Genomic DNA, 12012 nt, shown 5'->3' on the forward strand with positions numbered 1-12012 from the left:
AATCATCTCAAACTCCATTATGGATTCGAGATCTAACAATAGAAATTGTTAAAACATCCGATTCAAAAATTGTAAAATTAACATTATCCAATAATTTTTTATATATGAAGCCATCGACTCTATTACATTTATTTGAGTTTGAAAAATGTATAGATCATGTGTATTTCTGGTTGTGTGAAAATACTCATCTTGTGAATGAAAAATTTAAACAATTTGCAACTATTTTACAACGCAATAATATTACTAATGTATGCGATGCTGTAAAAGCGATACGCGAAAGTGATGCATACGATAGCGAATCACTCATAGATTGTGAAATATTAACATGTGCTGTAAATGATGTTTTTTATGATTCTTGTAATAAATAAATTTTTATTGATAAACTGTGAATTTAATTATTTCTTTCCCGCCCCTGTTCTATATGTATATGAATAGTATGATGTGCACATGCATTATCAGCAAAACTTTTCTCTCCTGCGAGAAGAAAAATGCTGAGGTAGATGATACTCTAGTTAGAAGAAGACATGAGATGTGGAATTAAAAATCAAGAGGGGAGCAACACTATAATATGTGTATCATGTCACAGAGTAGCAGACTTGTACTCAAGTGTTGTGTGAAAGCATTAAACGTAAAATATATAATTCTGCATGTGTTGTAAAGATGTTAACTCTGGAGGAATACATTGAATTAATGGAACAACTTGTGTTGGTGACGGCTGCTGAGCTGAAAGAATGTGATTTAATCGGATTGCATCCACATGAAATTGATAAAACGTTTTACTGTATGTGGGAGCCAGATTGCGATGGTTGTATCGACTTGTTAGAAGGACAATGCCCACAAGAACTAATGAGAATTTTCGGAATGAAAATCAACCCCAAGAAATTATTAATTGGAAATTTGCAGTCACGGACAGCTCGAATCATGCGACTTGAAGAAATAAGAAAAGCGCTACGCAAACGTTTCTTCGGTGCAGATACCAATGTTCCGGCACTATCGACAAACACTCGGGTAACTTCAATCGTGCAGGCGATACATGGGCGTGAAATCGGTTTGAAAAAACCTCATACTGATGCTCTAAAATATCAACTATGGGCTATGAAACTATGGGATGATCCTAAAAATCGCTCTCTCCAATTCGAGTCGAACGTTTCTAGATTTTCATATGCTGAGCATAGAGAATCCTCTGAGGAGGAATAATTGTTGTAAGTATTTCTTTTCATTTATAAATTAATAAAATAATAAAATGACTCATAAAATAATTAATAATATATTTAATAAAAAATTTCTGTCATGTAGGAGTTCCGCCTCGCAGCCACCGCCCCACCACCTCGCAGCCACCATAGCGCTGCTGTATATATTTTATATTTTTATATTATTATTGTATTATTATATTTTACATTTTATATTAATTTATATTTTATATTTTATATTTTAAATTCACACACACACACACACACACACATACACAGTTATATAATAAACATTATTTTAAATATTAAAAAATAAATGTATTTATTTTAAAATTCCTCTCTCCCCTTCCTAATCCTAAAATATTAATTAAAAAAAATATATTAAAAGAAAAAAAAAATATTAATTAAAAAAAATTCTCTCTCGCGTGCGCCTCTCTCTTTGCGTTCTCCTTCGCCGCGTTACCTCTCTCGCGTGCGCCTCGCAACATCTCTCTCTTTCTCGGCTTTCAATTAGCCCGTTCTTTCCTAATTTTATTAATAATATTGAGCCTTAATTTAATTTAGTTCATTAAAAAAAAGGTCCTGGAATACACCGGATTATATAAATTGACTGGTTCCAGGTCGGTCCTGAAACTACTCGGAAAATATCAAATAATATAAAATGATTATATCCAGGTAGTAGTGGTATAAGGCCGATTCTAACTCAGGGGCAATGAGGGGGGGTGAGGGGCGAGGGGAACCCACGGCGCGGGGGAATGACGTAACGCGGGGAGGGGGAATGACGTCACGCGGGGAGGGGGGAATGACGTCACGCGGGAGGTGTCCGCGATGTACCACGATGTACCGCGAGGGGTCCGCGGGGAGGGGGAAGCGGTCGCGATTTAGGTGCCGGGTCCGCGGGGTGGGGGGAGCGTCCGCGATTTTGGTGCCGGATCCGCGAGGGGTTCGCGGGGAGGGGGGAGCGTCCGCGATGTACCGCGAGGGGTCCGCGGGGAGGGGGAGCGTCCGCGATTTTGGTGCCGGGTCCGCAAGGGGTCCGCGGGGGAGGGAAACCGCGAAAGACCGCGTGGAGGTTGAAGGGTGAGGGGTCCGCGCGGAGAGAGGAACGCGAAGGAGAGCGCGAGGCGAACATGAGAGAGAGATGACGCACGCGAAGGAGAGAGATAGCGGTCGCGAGATAGTGCGAGATGGAGAGGTAGCGAGATGACGTGAAGGAGAGCGCGAGGCGCACGCGAGCGAGATATCGCAAGAAAGGCGTATATGCAAGAGTGAGAGAGATAGCGGTCGCGAGAAAGAGAGAGATGTCACGAGGAATCGGTGCGCAAGTGTTTAAATATGAAGATGCGTGGTTTGAATTTTTCAATCCTTTATTTGTACGTTTCGGTCCCATATGATTGGACCCTCTTCAGCTTGTTAACGTCTCTATTCTCTACGTCGACCTTCGGCATTTTATTTTTTTTAAGGTAATTCTTGCTCAAGGGAAGGCCTCCGGCGGCCCGTGTCCTTGTGGATGGTGTCCACGTCCAGCTGGGTCCCAATATAAAATATCTGGGATTCTTGCTGGATGGTACTTGGAACTTCAGAAATCACTTCGATCATCTGGCAGTTAAAATGGATAAGGTGGCGACCGCCTTAAGTCGCCTACTTCCTAACCTGGGAGGACCGGATGATCGGGTGCGTCGCGTATATGCGAACCCGGCCAACTCCGTGGCGCTATACGGAGCGCCAGTGTGGGCGGACATCGCGATGGCCACTAAACACATAAAGAACACGCTAAGGCGGGTCCAGCGTAGAGTGGCCATTCGAGTTGTCCGCGGGTATAGGACCGTGTCGCATGCGGCGGCCATGACCCTGGCGAGCTTACCACCCATGGAGCTCGTTGCTGATATGTACGCCAACGTGTACCGGCAACAGCGCGAGCTTCGTGGGAGGGGCATACAGTTAACAGCCAGGGTTAAGGGCATTCTAAGGACCCAAGCCCGACGACAAATGATAGACAAGTACGAAGAATACCTATCGAAAGTGCCCCATACCAACTCGGGGCACAGAGTCGTCGGGGCCGTGAGGCCAAAGTTAAGGGAATGGATGGAGAGGTCTTATGGCGGGACATCATACCATGTTACACAGGTGTTCACCGGACATGGATGTTTCGGTGAATATCTGTGAAAAATAGGAAAGGAGCGCACGGCACAATGCCACCATTGTGAGGAGGACCGGGACTCCGCGCAGCACACACTCGAGCACTGCCTAACATGGGCAGAGGAGCGCGGAGTCCTGGTAGAAACAATAGGGAGGAATCTCTCACTATCTAGTATAGTGGAAAAAATGTTCGAAGGAGAAAAGGAGTGGGAAGCGGTCTCCTCTTTCTGCAAAACAGTTATGATGCGGAAGGAGGAGGCCGACCGGGCACGCGAAGGTGCTCGCAATATGGATAACGATGGGGTGGAGACGGGGGTGGTCCGCCGAGGCGAAGACGTCGCAGAGGCGGGCCCGCTCGCCAAAACCTCAGACGACGCCCTCCGGACCTTGGGGGCGACTAGCATTAATGGGGGGACTTAGGTCCCCCCCCAACGAAGTATAGGGAAGGACATGATTGGGGCACCAGCTGAAGTCGTGGCAGAAACGTTAAGTACTCCCTCACCCGGGGGGCACTTCCATTGTGGGTGCTCGCCGGGGGAGGGAGAAGGGAGATATTGGCCGGGGTTTCCCCTCAGGAGGAAATCCCGGCGTTTACCCCCCTCGATCGGCGCCGGATCCTGAATCCCACGGGAGTGGAGGGGGCCCGATGGAGGGAGTTTCGAGAGGCGGCGCGGATGCCCGGCTTTGCCGGACACTCGCGCGGTCTCCCGAGAGGGATGCAGCGGAGTTTGTCCTCTTGTCGGTGCCCTAAGGGCGCCGGACGTAGGACGGGCTCCGCTGTAGGGAGAGCTCTCCTCCCTAAGAGGAGAGTTCAACACGAGAACAATTATAATCTATCCTTTTGACATATTTTCTTATGCAATTTTCACGTTTACATATACAATCAATTGCATGATATTTTCAGCATAGATATATGTATCACATTTAGCAAATATTTTAGTATTATTCGCTATTCGCAAGTATTGCAAAGATATTTGGCAAGTTATTGTGTTAATTTACTATCGCGAGTACTCTGGGATATTTGAAAATTATATCGATGTATTAATAAAATTTATACCTTTTCGTTTAAATTTTTTTCACAATTAAATAGATATTTTGATTGATTCACATAGATGATGCAGTGTTTGTCAGACCAAATTTGTGATTTCTTGGATGATGTAAATGTTTACATTTACAACAGAAATAGCCAATCCGCCCATCTCGAGGTGTCATCTCTATGAGGATACTTGTATCTCAAAGGACGCGCGACTATCTTAAGGTAAACCTTCTCTATGTGAATCAATCAAAATATCTATTTAATTGTAAAACAAATTTAGGTAAATCTTAAGATAGTCGCGCGTCCTTTTGAGATACAAGTATCCTCATAGAGATGACACCTCGAGATGGGCGGATTGGCTATTTGTGTTGCATACATTGAATTTTTCACTCTGGTATCCAAAAGGTACTAAGCAATGGACAGTTGATGGTGCAAAGGGATATGAAGCATTATGCAATGTAATTAAACGGGCCATTGATGTGAGTACAATGCTTATTCATTTCTGGGTTACATAATAATTGATGTAACTAATAATATTTTATCAATGTTTTTCATTACATTTGTTCTTTAGTGTATTGTAGTTTACAATTTACATAAATTATAATAATTTTTTATTATTTGGCAGTTGATGGATTTTTCAGAAATATCACTGAATTTTCTCACTTCAATAACAACATTTGTTATTAGTACATTAAATTCTTTTGCCTTAGTTGGCAAAGCTTTCATCTATGTCTAATCATTTTTTGTGATAAAATTGTTTTGTATAAATAATGTTAGTTTGTCCTTTGTATGCGCTATCTCACTGAAAAATTTTTAATGATATTTATCCATTTTGTGTTATATACAATTAGATATTTATGCAATTTGCTAAATTTTAATTATAATGCTCATAAATTTATTATTATATAGTACAACATTATTACATAGTGCACAATTTTGGAACATTGAGATTGTAGAACGTACTTGTTCTGCTTCTATAAAGAAAACGCGCTTATAATTATCGCAATATAGCGCGTAAATACAAGTTTTATTAGTTAAATAAATGACATTGAAAAAATATATCTACTTTGTTTTATATCATTATTTGTGATTAATATTTGTAAATATCATGTAACGCTTTTAACATACAAACAAAGAATTGTGCTCGTATTTATTATTTCTTTAACACATGTGTAGCAAAAAATAAGGTGACTTTCTCTACAAGATTCGTTAATTTCGTAACCACATATACTTAATATATTATATTATTTGTAAAATATGTTTCAACGCTTCTTTGACCGATTTCAAGGACACTTTCCCAGAGATTGTAAGAGCAAACACGTTTGCACGCTCTGCAAGTTAAAGCATCATACGCTAATCCACCGCGAAACGAATCCGGTAAAGAGTGACACTGCTGCGACGACGGGTGCTTCCGATAAGCCATCTTGTAACACATGTCACAAAGCGGAGGCGCAATCGCAATTAAGTGTAGGGAATGTCTCAATTAATAACTTTTCAAATCAAGTTACTAATACTACACTCCTGCCAACGGCACTAGTAATAATAAAAAGTAGTTCGGGTCGTTCGATGCGCGTGCGGGCATTGCTAGATCAAGGCTCCCAGACGTCATTCGTGTCCGAAACAGTCGTACAAACTATTAAGGCAGAGCGGCGCCACGCCTCAATAAAGGTATCCGGAATTTGCGGCACGCATGCCGGAACAGTAAACAGCGTCGCGACGATCTCTATAGAGCCATGTTCGCAAAAAGGCCCTGTAATTAAGATCGACGCTCTAGTTATGTCAAGGCTAACCGCCTACGTATCCACGTCAGTACAGTACGATTCAAGCTACGAATATTTAAGCAATTTAACATTAGCGGATCCGGATCCCGCGAGCAAGCAACGTATTGAACTACTAATCGGAGCGGACTATTATGGAACAATATTACGAGACGGCTTGAAACGCGGTCCTCCGGGCTCCCTTACTGCACAACTAACAATATTTGGTTGGATCATTTCCGGATCAGTAAGAGAAGTTTTATGCGGTTCAACTAGTTATAGGATCTGTACAAATCACGTCGCGACTCTAGACGCGTTGAACGAGTCAATCCGCAAGATACAAGGTAACCTATTATGTCGTTGTCTTCAAGCACAGTCGCACCTAATTACTTTGCAGGAAGCCACCATTCTTCGATGGACTGGTCAAGGCAGTGACACCCAAATCATTGAACTCCATGGATATGCTGATGCCTCATATCTGGCTTATGCCGCCGTTATATACCTACGAGTTGAATCCATAGTAGGGCAGGTACGAACCTCCTTGATATATTCGAAGACGAAAGTCGCTCCACTAAAAGTACAGAGCGTCCCTCGACTCGAGCTCTGTGCAGCGGTATTGCTCACGAGAGCAATAGAATTCACACGAGATTCCATGAACTTACCTCAGGTGCCAGTTTGTTGCTGGACTGACTCCACAGTCGTGTTAGCTTGGTTGAGTTCAGCCTCTATACACTGGAAGACCTTCATAGCTAACCGCGTGTCGGAAGTACAGTCCACGCTGCCAAACGCAACGTGGAGATATGTACCCACAACGATCAACCCAGCAGACTGTGCCACTAGAGGCACGACGACCGAGGAATTATTAACCCACAGGCTGTGGTGGCACAGCCCACCGTGGTTAGTATACCCGCCCTTCGAATGGCCGGTAAGCAAATCCACGTTCGTCGAGATGGAGTTAGAGACGCGAAAAAATATCCGTGCACTCGTGGCCCCCACACAGAATACTTGGGAGCTACCTTCTGAACTCTCCTCGTGGGTGAAATTACTGCGAATAACGGCGTACGTATACAGATTTGTCCACAATACCCGTAGACTTCAGAATCGAAGATCCACCAAATACTTAACGGCAACGGAAATATCAAAGGCCAGACTGTTCTGGGTGAAGAAGGTACAAGAGACATGCTACCACTCGGAAATTCACGAATTAAGTCAGGGCGGGATAAAAGGAGTTAGCAAAGCGCTCTGCACATTAAATCCTTTCTTAGATGGCGACGGCATTATGCGAGTGGGCGGACGCTTGCGTCGAGCGGATTTAGACTATGAAGTAAAGCATCCAATAATACTACCAAAAAGTCATTTGGCCAAACTAATAGTGCATTATATGCACATCCGCACATTACACGGCGGACTTCAAGTAACGTTACGTACACTTCGACAACAATATTGGGTGTTAGGGGCGCGGAATATGGTTAAGAACTGTATTCTAAGGTGTGTAACATGTGCACGACAACGAGCGACGTTATCTTGCCAGAAAATGGGTGACCTCCCCGAGGAACGCGTGAGGCCCGCTAGACCATTCGCGAATACCGGAATTGACTACGCTGGGCCATTTCTGATACGGTCCTCAAAGGGTAGGGGACAAAAATCGCACAAGGCGTACTGTGTGTTATTTGTTTGTCTAGCCACACGAGCAGTACACTTGGAGGTGGCGGATGACTCCTCCACGAACTGCTTCTTAGCGACCTTTAAAAGCTTCACATTCCGACGCGGACTTCCCTCCACCGTAATTAGCGACAATGGAACCAACTTCCAGGGTGCCGATCGGGAACTGTCACGAAGAATTCGCGAGATACTTTTAGATCCTGATATGCAGAACCGCTTTGCCGCGGATGAAATGAACTGGCGCTTTATACCCCCCGCGGCCCCCCACCTTGGGGGGCTATGGAAAGCGGGGATGAAAAGTGTAAAGTTTCATCTGCGGAGAATACTCGGGGACTTCACATATGAAGAGTTTTCAACGTTATTATGTAATATCGAATGTATCTTAAATTCTCGACCCATCGCGCCTCTCTTTGACGATACGGAGAGCTTCGATGCATTAACTCCGGGACACTTCCTAGTTGGTTCACACCTCAAGTCGGTCCCATCTCCGAGTGTGGAGGATGTAAAATTAAACAGGTGCTCGAGATGGCAAACAATACAGAAGCTTTACAAAAGATTCTGGAAGGTTTGATCCTCCGACTCCCTTAACTCGTTACATCAACGCGGCAAATGGCGAGACCAGCAGCAAAACCTCAAGGTCGGCGACCTCGTACTGAGACACCAAAATCTCCCTCCTACCAAGTGATCTATGGGACGCATCATAGAATGTCACCCCGGAGAGGACAAGCTAGTCCGAGTCGTGACACTCAAAACGGCCAAATCAATATTCAAGCAACCAATAACCCAGTTATGTAAGCTGCCCGTCGAATCAAACATAGATACACTAGTCTATAGAATTGTTCGATAGTAGGTAAGCGTAGTGATAAGAAAATAATAAGTTATAGCACTAAGGTAATTATAAGCTATAGCACTAAGGTAACGGGCATTTACTAAACAGTAGAACCAAGGTCACTAATAACTTTCGTTCAGTGATCTTGAACGAGACGGGTGGAATGTTACAGATCGTAATTAGCTTACAATTTTACAATTGTTAGTATCAATATTTAAGACAAATTTAAGTGGCTCTGAGTTTCGAACATATAACGTTTAGACGGCTCGAGAAGAGTTCGAGATATTGTATATATACTGTGACATTCCTCCCTGTCGGACACACTCGACAGCTCACAGATACGCCGATTTATTGAATCTGTAGATGTATGTAAACAAGCCAACATATTCCATATTTGGGCATATAGATCGTTCCTAAATACGATAGGTTCCAATACCAAGAATCGCGTCAGGTCGGTGAGATGTGCGAGGAGAGAGTGACCGCTAATACCTCGACTTTCAGACTGCGTTGGTAAGCGAGCGATTAACGAGCGAGCTGAGAATAATCTGTGAAGAGTGAAAGACGTTACGCATCTGAACCATCGCAAATTCCACGGGTTGTGACAACTTAATTTTCAACCGTACATAAATAAATTAACTATTCGCACCAGTGTCCAATTATTTATTGTTTCTCGACGTTCCGTCGACTGTATCCAGTCGCGCCAGCATATATCCATTTTGACAATCACCCGATCCTGAACAAATATAAAGCATAAAATACCATAATATATGTAAACACAGTAAACTTTTAATATATTTTAAATTATTAATAACTTTCTTTGTTAAAAAAATTATCTATATATTATATTTATTTATTCAACATTAAAAATTTGCATTATCTAAAAATTCGCTAAAGTGATGAGTTTTTTTTGAAAAGATATTTTTATTTATAAGAATTATTTATAATTTATCATTTATTTATAAAAATTTCTTATTCTTTATTAATTTCTTATTTTATATACAAATATCTTATATATATTAACTTGTGTATAATCACAGAACGTGAACAGAAAGTGACTGCTCACTTTACAGAGCTCTTTTTATAATAAAAGGAGCGCATTACGCGCGCGCTTGAATTGTTCTATTAGAGTATTATAAAAATGACATATAAATGTATATATATATATATATATATATAATGTATGTACATACATTATAAAAATGACAATGCAATTTAAAATTTTGTAAATATTTTATTGTCATTATAAAAATAAAAGGAAAATACATCTACAATAACTCAAAAATTATTAATATAATATTAGAATATAATATTATAATATTATATGAAATAAAGGTAATTCTTGCTTCTATGCCTTTGATTTCTGATAACTCCGCGTCGCGAATATTTTTATATTTTTGTAGTATTGTCTCCATCGGAATTTTACAGTCTGACAATGAATTCATATAATCAACCTGCGTTGTTTGAATATCGTTAAACGTAAGTGTATTTTTTATCTGTCGGAGCCATTCCCGACCTAATAATGGCCTCCTATCAACGTTCGTTAATTAAATATTTAAGTCTCGCGTCTCTCCGCGGTCCTCAACTTGTACAGTGATAAATCCTATCGCATTGATCTCGTTTTTACAGAATGTAATTAACTTAAGGCTAGTGCTATGGATAGTCGAACCTGCAAATAGCGCTCGAGCGTGGTCTACTCATCAGCGTCACCGCTGATCCGCTGTCTACCTCGAAGGTGACTTCCTTTCCGTTGATTGTCAAGATCGCTTCGAATTTGTCTCGATACTCTGCTTGTTCCATATGGAGAACTTCCTCAACTTGATTCGTATGACCTTTAGCTTGGAAACACACTCGCTGCAGATGATCCTTGCGATCGCAACCATTGGATCGAATCTCCTTGTTGAGTATGCACTTTGATGCAAGGTGCGCCTTGCCGCATCTGTAGCATTTAACCTCCTTGGAATTATTACCCTGACTGTAATTCGCCTTACGGTTATGTACGTGTTCGCTTACTGCGGTTTTTGACGACTTATTTTGATACTTATTTGTAGATCCTTTCTTCTTTTGTACTTTTTTAGCTGCTTGTATGTATTCAACAGCCGTTGATGTGCCTTGAAGCTGCTTGGCTCCCCCTGTCCGATAACTCCATCGATGTTGCCACCTGTACCGCCAGATCAAAGGTCAAGTCCTTCCTCTCCAATAATCTGCTTTGAATTTTTGCGCTGGCCAGTCCGAATACGAACTGATTCCTCAGCGCAGTTTTTAAGTATGCGCCAAATTTGCAATGCACACTTAGCTTGTGTAACGCCGTAACGAACTGCTGGATTGTTCCCCCCTCCTCTTGCTTGCGCTGGTGGAACTTAAAATTTTCAGCAATTTCCAATGGTTCGGGCTGGAAGATCTCGTATAGGATGGCCTTGAGAGCCTCGAAAGACACTCCAAATGAATCTTGCTCGTTTAATCTATCACAGACTGCGTCAAAGGCGGCCGCGCCCATGTAGTGTAAAAGGTACGCGGCCTTCGCGGTACTATCTATCCCGCATATCGCAAATGCTCCCTCGAGCCTTTGTAGCCAACGTTGTAACGTCGTGGTCCCGGAATCGAAGAATTTAATTGAAAAAGAATTTAGTGTACTTGCTCTCGTTTCCGCTGTAGCTTCGACATTTGTTCCTGTTGGCATTATTACGCCGTTGGTCTGGTCCCGTCCGTCCCGCCGTGGTTACTATCAGTTCGTGCCACGTGCTCGCCGAATTCCTTGCGCGGCTTTTTGCTCCACTATCGGTGCTTCACGGCAATCCCATCCTCGTCGCCAGTTGTTATGTTACTTGTTGGATTAGCCGTGAGAAGGAGTAGGCGGGTGTAATCAAGTCGATGTGCTGCTCACAATCGTTTATTACTATGATCTAACTCACAAGTGTTCTCGCTTCGAGATTAGCTCTAGACGGAATCCCGGAAGGAAGGAAGTCGAGTTCGAGAGCTGCCCGGTGCCTCACGCGGCCGTGTCCCCCGTACGCACGACTCCCCTCTCCACACACATATCGTGCGTGGTCGCGCTACGCGCATTCTATCGGTATTCCTCTCTTAGGTCTATCACGCACGCAACAAAGTGAATAAAAGCTAATAATAATAAATAACGTAAAGAGAAAAATCATAAAATAAATGTACATTTTTAATAGCTTATAGCATTCATAATAGTGCTATGAATTATCAAATTTTTATGACTTTTTCTTTACATTATTTACTATTATTGACTTTTAATCACTTCCTTATTTTATATGAACAATTTTTATACAATTAAAATGAATTTTTTATTTATTCTTTTATTATTAATAAATCATCATCATCCTATGCATGTGACTGACCTACGCGCATCTCATCAAAACTGACAGATAACCTATAATA

General features: G+C 42.2%; 1 protein-coding gene across 1 annotated transcript; it reads right to left on the bottom strand.

The window, feature by feature from the left end:
• Window positions 1–10263: 10263 nt before the first annotated feature.
• LOC145946688 (uncharacterized) lies at window positions 10264–11290 on the bottom strand. Its single transcript, XM_083056446.1, has 2 exons — window positions 10722–11290; window positions 10264–10585 (listed from the first exon to the last, which is right to left on the bottom strand). Exons 1-2 carry the CDS (start codon window positions 11288–11290, stop codon window positions 10264–10266), a joined length of 891 nt encoding a protein of 296 aa, XP_082912572.1.
• Window positions 11291–12012: the final 722 nt, after the last annotated feature.

This window comes from Prenolepis imparis, unplaced genomic scaffold (genome assembly GCF_030444845.1).
Source record: "Prenolepis imparis isolate NDT839.2.m4 unplaced genomic scaffold, iyPreImpa1.0 SCAF_18, whole genome shotgun sequence".
Lineage (NCBI taxonomy): Eukaryota > Metazoa > Arthropoda > Insecta > Hymenoptera > Formicidae > Prenolepis > Prenolepis imparis.